Source organism: Leishmania braziliensis, chromosome 15 (assembly GCF_000002845.2).
Source record: "Leishmania braziliensis MHOM/BR/75/M2904 complete genome, chromosome 15".
Taxonomy (NCBI): domain Eukaryota; phylum Euglenozoa; class Kinetoplastea; order Trypanosomatida; family Trypanosomatidae; genus Leishmania; species Leishmania braziliensis.
Window position 1 is genome coordinate 118,409 of NC_009307.2, and position 9,834 is coordinate 128,242.

General features: G+C 59.5%; 3 protein-coding genes across 3 annotated transcripts; all 3 read left to right on the forward strand.

The window, feature by feature from the left end:
- Nucleotides 1–419: 419 nt before the first annotated feature.
- On the forward strand, nucleotides 420–860 carry LbISP1 (putative ecotin; the record flags this gene model as incomplete). Its single annotated transcript, XM_001563433.1, has 1 exon — nucleotides 420–860. The coding sequence occupies one exon, from the start codon at nucleotides 420–422 to the stop codon at nucleotides 858–860; it is 441 nt and encodes a 146-aa protein (XP_001563483.1).
- Nucleotides 861–2,548: 1,688 nt separating this feature from the next.
- On the forward strand, nucleotides 2,549–4,378 carry LbISP2 (putative ecotin; the record flags this gene model as incomplete). The annotated part of the gene is made up of 1 exon (XM_001563434.1): nucleotides 2,549–4,378. The coding sequence occupies one exon, from the start codon at nucleotides 2,549–2,551 to the stop codon at nucleotides 4,376–4,378; it is 1,830 nt and encodes a 609-aa protein (XP_001563484.1).
- A 1,514-nt stretch (nucleotides 4,379–5,892) lies between these two features.
- On the forward strand, nucleotides 5,893–8,079 carry LBRM_15_0360 (putative ecotin; the record flags this gene model as incomplete). The annotated part of the gene is made up of 1 exon (XM_001563435.1): nucleotides 5,893–8,079. The coding sequence occupies one exon, from the start codon at nucleotides 5,893–5,895 to the stop codon at nucleotides 8,077–8,079; it is 2,187 nt and encodes a 728-aa protein (XP_001563485.1).
- Nucleotides 8,080–9,834: the final 1,755 nt, after the last annotated feature.

The following is a 9,834-nucleotide window of genomic DNA, read 5'->3' on the forward strand; positions in this document are numbered from 1 at the left end:
AAACAAACCCCTTGGTGAAATATCGGCCCTCCCTCCCTTTCCTCTCACCTTTGCCCCAATCGTGTGTATGCATGGAGGGGTAACGGCGTATGCGCAGAGGCCAACGCTTCAGTAGACGCGGAGGGTAGTCACAGGGGACCAGGATTACTATGCATGACGAAGTGCTTCCTCTCTCCCTCTCCGCATGCACAGGCCCTCTTCTTTGCACTGAACACCTTCTTGTCTTTCACCCCCCCACACACACACACACTGCACTCCATTTTATCCAACGGCACACACATACACACAGAACATTTCTTCATTGCTCACTGCGTTATCTTCTGCAGCTGGGTCCGCCCTCCTCATTCACGCAGCCCTCATTTTCTGGCTGTTGCCTACAGCATACGCGCACGCCCCAACCCATTCGAATTTCCATCATGATGTCCTGCTGTAAGATGGAGGCCCCGTACCCGCATGCAGAGTCGGATGAGAAACGCATCGTCTTTGCCCTCGACCCCAAGGGTGATGATGCGGAGCGGGATCAGTACAGACTGCAGCTCATCCCTGGCCGCGTGTTGGAGATGTCGCGCAACGACGCCGCGAATCATCAGACACTCAGCGGCAGTATTGAACAACACACCGTAGAGGGTTGGGGCGCCCCGTTCTTCCACGTGAAGCTAGCGAAGGAAGCCGCCGCCACGCTCATGCAGGTCCACAGTGAGGACCACGTCGAGAAATCTCGCAAGTTTGTCGCCCTGTCGAACACACCTCTGGTCCCGTACACAAGCCGCTATCCGGTCGTAGTGTATCTGCCCAAAGACGCGGAGCTGCGCTACAGCATCTGGTGCGGAGGCGAGCAGATGCAGGCGACCACGGAGTGAGATATCCGCGTCTTCTATCACTCTCTCGCTGCACCTCCCATCTCAGCAGGTCGTCCTCTCCCTGCGTCTCCTTTTTTCCTTTGCGTGTGCGTAATGTGTGTGCCACTCGCCAGGGCACCGCCTTCCCCTCCCCTCCTCCCCAGTGCACAGCAGCCACCCCAACATATCAGGTGCCCACCGCCTCGTTCTCTTCTCTTCACCTCAGCACCGCGAAGGACGGCTCATTCCGTCAACTTTGGTTTGTTTGGTTTGCCTCGTGGCCTCGTGTCGCCGTTGTGCGTGATGGGTGCCGTCCCCCCCCCTCTTCTTCCGTCTCTTCTCTTTTGCTCTGATCGCGTTGTTGTAGAACTGGGCATGTGTCGGGGCGTGCGGATGCGTGTTGCTGCTGGGGCTCTCCTCCCCCCTGTGCTGTTGTTGCCTCGCCAACTTCTGCTCGTTCTCGCCAGTTTGGGTGTCGGGCACATGCGAACAGCAGCGAATGAGACACACAGCCACACACAGCCACAAGTATGTGTGTACGTAAACATCGCCACCCCCCCCCCCTCTCCCCTCTCTCCCGCTTCCTCCTCCTCCTCCTGATGGGTGGGTGGGTGAGTGGAAGACGCGCGCTTTTCTCTGTTCCCGCCTCCTTCTCCACCCCAATGGACAGGCGAGACAAACCACACACGCAAATGCACCCGAAAAGAGACCACAGGCGAGGGAACGTGGCGCGACGCAAGGAAAGCGGATGTAAGCCCAATAGGGGGGAGAGGGAGGGGAAGGAGGCGCGCGTCCCACCATGAAAGCCCAACGCATCCATGACAGAGACATGCCTACACACCTACGCGCAGAGGCCACAACACCGCTGCCGTCTCTTTGGGTTGCTGATACACCAACCTGGCTAGCCCTCTCCACACCGCATTCAGGACGTGCGTGGGTGTGATGTGGTATGGTGCACGGCGGGGAAAACATGGTTGTTATGCAGAGTGCGGGAAGAACACAACCATCGCTGGATAAGATCAGTAACACGTGCGTGTTGGGTGTGGCCGCCAAGGTGCTGTGAGGAAGTCGATCTTGATGGGTCCTTCAGCGTTCGTGTGAGGCCTCTTCGTGGGGGCTCTCCCCCTTTTGTTTTTGTTCGGCTCTGCAGTCGGGCAACTGCTGTCTTGTCTTGAGACACGCGCGCCCTCCTCCCTTTCACTCTCCCTCCCTCCCCCCCCCTCCCACGACGGAAGACGTGTCGATGATGCTCAGATCAGCCATGCCCCGATGTATATCGGTATGTATACCCACACGTCTGGTACTCTGTCTGCCTCTGCCGCTTGCTAACCCTCACACTCCCCATCTCTGCCCCACTCTGCTCCCCTGTGCCCTTTCAAGTCTCCTCGTGTCACACACACACACACACACACACACACACACACACCAGGATCTCTCAGTAGGTGAGGCAGAGGCAGCAGTCAGGACGGCGAGTGCCCCTGCCGTGCGCCTCTCATCGTCCATTTCCCGCAGACTTCTTCCTTTTGTTTCTTCTCTGCTGCCCTCGCTCTTCCACGGGGTGAACAGCGGTGAGCGAGGAGAGGGGTGTCATCTCCATCGCCTCCTCAGTCTTTACACCAGTGCGTCTCATGTGCGCGCACCGTGGCACACGGACAGCTGCTCATCGCCCTGCCCAATCCTCTCTGCGCGCCCTCGATGCGCGTTTGCAGATGCTGCGGGCAGAGGCGCGGACAGGCCTGGGCTCGCATGATGTGCGGCGAACACTCATCAAGGAGGAGCTTCGACCGCTTGCGCCACCTTGCGTTGCTTGTGGTAGTGATGCCTCATATGACCCAACAGCACCGCCGCTTGCCACCGGCTCTGCGCAGTCCAGATCCATGGCTGCGTCAGCAGGAGCCGACGGCGACATCGCTGACATACCGTCCGCGTGGCTGGAAGGCAATTTTCACCTCAAGCCAGTTATCGATGATGAAGGTGAAGCAGTGGCCGCGTCTACCGGCGCTGCACCTTTGCCACCAGCCTCTAGCAGTGTACTCCGCACGTATCAGGCGCTGTGCACCGCGGCCGAGGAGGTGGACTACGACTTGTTGTACGAGGAGGGACTGCGACAGGTAGAGGAGCGAGATGGTGAGACGGGACTGGCGACCACCTGGCGAACGCGGCGTTGCCCATCAGTGTCGCTGCTTTTCAGTCCAATGACGATGACGGCCTTAGCGGGGAGCAGCGAGGCACGAGGGGAGCGCCCGCTATTGGCGTGCGGTGCAGCTGCCTTGCACGACTTGTACACAAAACCACCGTCGCGGCCATTTGCGACTGGCCGCGGCGCCACTGGCCGCCTTTCCGCTGCACTCTTGGCCTCTCGGCCCGCCTCGCAGGCGTCCATCATGTCCGCCGCGACATCGTCGGCGATCACCACCACCACCACGAGCAAGGTGAAAGCGCCGGTGTCGCGCTCGAATGGCAGCCGTGGTAGTATTGGTACACTCTCCTCTCTATCAGCGGAGGGCACGGCGGTAGTGCGCAGCTACGCGGCAGCGTTCACGGAGGCGCTCCGCCAAGTTGTGCAAGCGCAGCGTCACTACGCAAGCGGGGTAGGCGGTGACCCACCACGGCTGGGTTCGACCTCAGGGGCACGGCTTGGGAAAAATGACAAGGAAGGCAACAACAGCCCTGCTGTGCACGAGTGGCGGACGCACATGACGGCGGCTGTGATGTTGGCCATCTGCTCATCATGTCACGCGTGGTTTGAGCGCACGCTGCAACAGCCACGGCGGCTGCCGCCGTCGGAGGGGGTGCAACAGCGGGCAGCGGGAGACGCGGATAGCATTCCAAGATGCTGCTGTCCTCGTTGCGGTCACGATGTCGATGCAGAAACTGGCGGCGACACACCAACGACTGCTGCTGCGTGGTCAGGACCGCGGTGGGTCTGGCCGCCGTCTGTCAGTACTGCGGACTTTGATGCAGTTGCACGAGATTCCACTGGAACCTCCACAAGGGCTATTGACTCCGCTGTGGTCCGCTGCCTGCAGGAGCCCTTCGCCCCAGCCATGGCAACAAGGCAGCACAGCAGCAGCGGCACGGGTGGCGAACCTTGCGGCACCAACGGTGTCGGCTTCGCAGAAGCCGGCGACGGAGACGAAGAGGAACCCTTCGCTGCGCTGGTCAGGCACAGCCGGGCCTCGAAGCTGAGAACGCGAAAAGAAAAGAGGAGGGACACAATGGGCACCAGTGCCGCAGAGGCACGCACGCACCAGGCGCCGTGGAGCCTCGCTTCGATGACGCCTCTTCGTCCATCCGCAGAGTGGGCGCCAACCACAGTGTCTGAGGGTGGCAGCATAGCCCGTGGGTGCACCGAGACTGGAATGACGGGCAAAACAATGACCTTTCCTGTAGCAGCACCACCCTCTGAATCTCCCCCCTTGAGCGAGCTGGCCGTACCCCCTCGCGAGAACCTGTTGGCCCAGAGCCTTCGCGGTGCCCTCAGCTGCCTTTACTTTCACGAACTATGGGCGAATGCGATGGGGGAGCAGTTGTTGTGAGTAGCCGAGAGGGGGGACGGTCGAGAGAGGGGGAGGGGGGGTCTGTGCGGACGGCCTTCGAACTCGCTGTCGATGCATTGGGGTATGAGAAGGAGCGAAAGGAGGTGTGCAGTCGGCCATACGCACGCCTCCTCGTTCCTCCACCACCACTGTCACCGTCCCTCTCCTTCTCTCCATCCATGCCGCCTCCCCATCGCTCTCCGAGTGCGCAACTCCCGTCGATGGCATTACGCAGCGTTGCCTTCGTTCGTTGTATCCGTTGCACTACTCCTGCACGCTACCGCCACTTGTAACGTTTTGCTTGGCTGGAATCGATGTCATATACATCGCCCCTTTCCGCGCGCAATGTGGGGCCTCTTCTTCCTCTCCTCCGGGCCTCTTCGCTGCTGCCTCCTTCCCCCATCTCCCTCTGCATCGATGTCGGAGTCCGTGGATGAGTTGCGCGGCTCAACGCAACCGCAAGAGGCCAGACAGACCCTGAGAAAAAGGGGGAGAGGAGGACAACAGAAAGCTGGACGGAGTGTGCGAGCACCTGCTCAGGAATGTGCACTACGCAGAGAAGCACGCATGAACATGAAGATCGCGCACCCCTGCGTTCCGTAGCGCAAGAACCGCAGAAAAAACTCTCAGTGGCGAGGGTAATGGCAGGCGTTTGTCTCAGCTCCTACTTGCCGGGCTGGTGCGTGTACGCTATGCATGAAGGGGGGTAAAGGGGCAGGCTCGATGTGCAGTGTGTCGTGCCACAGCGCAGTTCTCTATCACTGCCTATATCCCGTCCATAGCACCTCGCACTAGCTTCGCTCCATGCAGGACACGGGGTTGGGGAAAGCGCACTGGTGTGTCGGGCTACAGAAGTCCGTCCTTCGCCCTTTCTCCCTCTCCCCTCCCTCAGCCACCCCCCTCCCAAATGACATCACCTGAACACTCACACGGCCCCAGAAAGACCTCCTTCACTGATGCATTACGACCCTTTGATCTTCTTATCACCCTCCGCTTAATGCCTGCTGCTCTGAATTCACACACACACACACACAATACACCTAAACATACGCCCACGTGTGTAACCGCGAATGCGCGAGTTTTGGTGGATGGTGATGGCGGCATTGTACACCGCGGCGGTATTGACTTGTCGTTCATAACACTGCCGCTCTTTTCCGCTGTCTCATCAGGCACAAACTCTTCCTTATCGCCCCAGCCTCCCTTTTTTGCTCTTCTCCTTCAGGGTGAGAGAAGAGTGGCACCTGCGAGTGACTGAGTGAGTGCTACGCGTGCACACCCTCTATAACACACGCACGTACATACCCGCATATTTCGCTATCACTCCTTCACTGATACACCCACCCACCCACCCACCCACCCACACCTACACACACACACACACACACACACACACCCACCCACCCACCCACACATACACACACACACACACACACACACCTCCTCCTCCTCCTCCTCCTGCCTCTCCCTTCACATCTGCCACTTTTATTGTTTCACTTCTCGCGTCCCACTCACAAATGGTCAAAGGCACCTTCGAGTATGTCTTTCAGCAGGTGCTGTGGCTGATAGGCAGCGCTGCACAGCTGATTGCAGCGATGGGTATCGGTATTAAGTGGATGTTCATGACAGTGCGCTGCGTGACCTTCGCCGCATTGGACTTGATGTATTTCATGCCGAACATCCTCTGGTACCTACTCTCGCCGAACATAATCCGCCGCGTGTCATACCGCTCCTCCCGGACGACGAAGCTGCGCAACTTGGAGGCGCTTCTGTCAAAACAAGTGTGTGCAGACCCGCTGATGAGTGCGGTGCGCTCTGGCACCTTCTCTTGGAATTCCATGAGCAATCACCATGAAGCATTCCTGCAGGGAAACCGCGCCACTGGCAGTCGCCGTGCCGGCTCTCCGTCGCTGCCTCTGCCCAGTGGCCCGGAGGTGGACCGGGAAACGGTGGAGCGGTGGGCTTGCGCGATCAACCCGGCCGACGGCACCTTCGTCAACGGGCTTCCGGTGAACATGACCGATGAGGAGAGTCCTCCGAGCGTATCTCGGCTTAATACGGCCCTGAAGTACAACAACTCCTTCGACGACACGCTCGCCGCCCTACAACGCGTGTACCGTCATCGCAGTCAGCAGCAACAGCAGCAGGGGAAGATGAACTTCGTGGCGTCACATGCGGAGTCGTCATTGTCGCAGGGTTCGGCGTTTCCCGAGGCTTCGAACGAGAGCTTCACGGACTCTGATGATGAGGCCGATGTGGAAGACCGGATGAACCTGCATAACCGCGCCACTCTGGACATCTACCTCCCCGTCCCGCTGGACTCGCTCTTCCGCTTTATGGATCAAGAGCGCAAGTCCAACGAAACGGCGCCCATGCAGGACTGCGAAAAGTCTCACGATAGCCGAAAAGGCGGTGGCGGCGGCACCGCGAGGCGACAGCCGCAACCTCCGGCACAGAAGCGCCGCTGTAGGCTGCTGCGCAAGCGCTTTCCCATTTTGATCTCCGTCAACGGTGGCGCATGGATCATTGGCTGCTACTTCTGGAACTTCTTGGTCGCACGTCTCTTCGCCGCGCGCGGCTACGTCGTCTTCTGCCCCGACTATCGCAACTTCCCGCAGACAACGATGGAGGGCATGACGCTGGACGTCTCAGACGCCATCGCGTGGGTGTTGAACAACGCAGAGCGCTACAACGGAGACCTGAACAACGTGACGCTCATTGGCCAGTCCGCCGGTGCGCACCTGACGATGATGTCGCTGCTCTCTCAGGCGCAGCTCTCCGCGTACCGGTGCAACGCCGAGCAAGGCACCTACGAAGGTGTCCCACCGCCGTCGAACGTCGCCTACAACGTCCCCCGCTACAACCCGCGTGAGTCGATTCACCGCTACGTCGGACTAAGCGGCATCTACAACGTCGGCGGTCTCGTGAGGCACTTCGACCAGCGAGGCCTCTACCGGGACGTGCTGTACCAAATTGCCGGTGGAAAGGCGCACATGGCGCGCTACACGCTGAACGCCTACTTCGATGACCGCCGCGGTGGCGACACGGGCGAAGTGCTGCCGGACAACATCTTCGACTTCTTCCCTCAGCGCATGTTTTTCATGCACGGCGACGCGGACAAGAGCGCGCCCCTCACGGAGAGTGCGAATATCGTTTACATCATGCGCAACGCGCAGCGGGACGCGATTGTAAAGGCCATTCAGGAGAACCCAGAGGCTGCCAAGACGCTGCCGAAGCCAGTGACCATCGAGTACATCCTCGTCCCCGGCGCCACGCACACAGACTCCATCATCGAGGAGCCGCTCTGTGGCAACAGTCACATCGTAGAATTCTTGTCCTACTACGACATCGACGATGATGAACGTCGACACGCGCAGTTGACCGGGAAAACAGCGACGGCAGCGCCCATCGGCAAAGACGGCGGGGCAAGCGTGACAGATGGGGCGCACTCCCGAACGTCGAGCGTGACCGCGAGCAGTGCAGCTGGTGGGGCTACTGACGGCTCTAGCTCCGTGTCGAAGCTAATGGACCTGGAAGCCATCTCGAAGGGTCTGAGTCCCGTGCTGAGTGGTATCTCGCCGGAGGTACACTACAAGTTCCCTATCATTCCCGCCACGCGGCCGGACGGTTTTTTGCTCTCCCCGTGCCCGTCTTCCTCGCGCAGTAAGCTGATGCGGCTCGCCAGCTACATCTGTCCTTTTTGAAGCGAGAACGCAAAGTTGCTCTCACGGTGGCGTGTGCGTGTGTGGGTGTGGGTGTGGGTGTGGGTGTGGGTGTGGGTGTGTGCACCCGTCAAGCAGTTGTCCAGCTCCGCTTCTCTCCCTCCCGCCTCTCCCTCATCCTGCTCATTAGCTTTGAGTAGGACGTATGAAGCCCTTGCTGGCCTCTCTCGTAGCGAGGAGGGGGAAGTCGAGGGTGGACGGCGCGCGTACGTGCGTCAGTCACTTGCATGCAGTCAGCTAGGGTGCGGCAGCCTGTGCCGTGATGATACTGTCCGTTTCATCGCTGCTCCTCGATGACCCTTTCCGTCTTGGGTGTACACGCCACATCTTCGTTTCTTCGCATCTCCTCGCTCGCCCACTGCTTCCTTACAAGTGTGAGTGCGTGGCATGATAGAGCGGAGTGCAGGTACATTAGGTCGGCGGTCGTGTGGGCTTCTGTTCCTATGCTCAAGAGGCGGCTCCTTCTGCCTCCCTTCCCCCCCCCCCCGCCCCTCTTCCTCTCTGTGCTTGCTCGCGGGGATCCCCTGTACCGTTGTGCTGCGATTCCACGTGACTACACCCACCTTATGCATTGCCCTGGGGCAGTGCTCTCAGCCAGCTCGCTGCTGCAGACCGCCTTCCCGTGAGTGGGAAGGCGGCCAGCGGAGCTGTGAAGTGGCCCATTCCGCTTCCGCATTGGGCAGCCCTCTTCTCCACCCCCTCCCTCCCTTTTTGCTTACGTTGTCCTGTGCCACTGTGCGTCTTCCTCATTTCCTGGGGCATGGCGGTGACGGAATCGCTCTTCTGCCGCTACGCTGCTCATCGCATTCTCTCACACAAATGGGGCTCTACTTTTAGCGTGGGTGCACGTGCACGTGTGATTGCATCGTTGCCCCTTTTCGCCCTCCTGTCCTCTCACGCTGCCTCCTCCTCCTCCCCCACCGCGTCCTCGTTTTTTTCCCTCGCTCCTTCTCTCAAACGCCATCCGCCGACGCACACTCAACGCGTGACATGAAAATAATAAATAGAAAAGCTCACACATCCACATCTGCTCGCTCCTCGTATAATATAATCTATGCTCGCTCTTTCTCTTTTCTCCGCCCGCCCGACATCGCCGCGAGCCCCCCTTCTCCCGTCGTTTCTGTTGACGTCGTCATCACTAGCCGCACGTCACTCGCCCATTAGTGTTGGTGTTTTACCCCCGCCACAGTCATCCTTCAGTTGTTTCTCTCAGCTCTCCACCTCTCTGCCACCTCAGCCTTTCCGCGTCCGCGTCTACTCAGACCGTTTGCAGTAATCACCGTTGCGATTGTCGCTGCTCTGTGGGCTCGTGCGCGCTGCTACTTTCACCCCCTTCCCGCCCCCTTATCACTTGCTCCGACGCTCACGTGCACGGTGGCAGAGGTGCACACGAAACCAAGAATACGTGCGGTGTGGGCACCCGAACTCATCTTGCTTGCTCTCCCCCCTCTCCGCTGCTCTAGTCATTTGTCCTTCATCTCGAGCATCTTCCGGTGAGTTCGGACAAAACGGTCTCTTCTCGTGTGTGGCTGTGTGTGCACTGCCCCTCTCTCCACCTCTTGCCTCTCCTTCAAAAATTTGCCTCGCCAGTGTGGCATTGCTCTCAGAGTCATTTGCTCGCTCGCTCGCGCGCTCTCTCTCTCTTGCTAGGTTACTGGTTTATCGCCTCACACTCATCGTCACACGGTGTGCAGAAGAGGAGAGGGGTGAAACGCCAAGAAGGAAGGGAAAGACGCG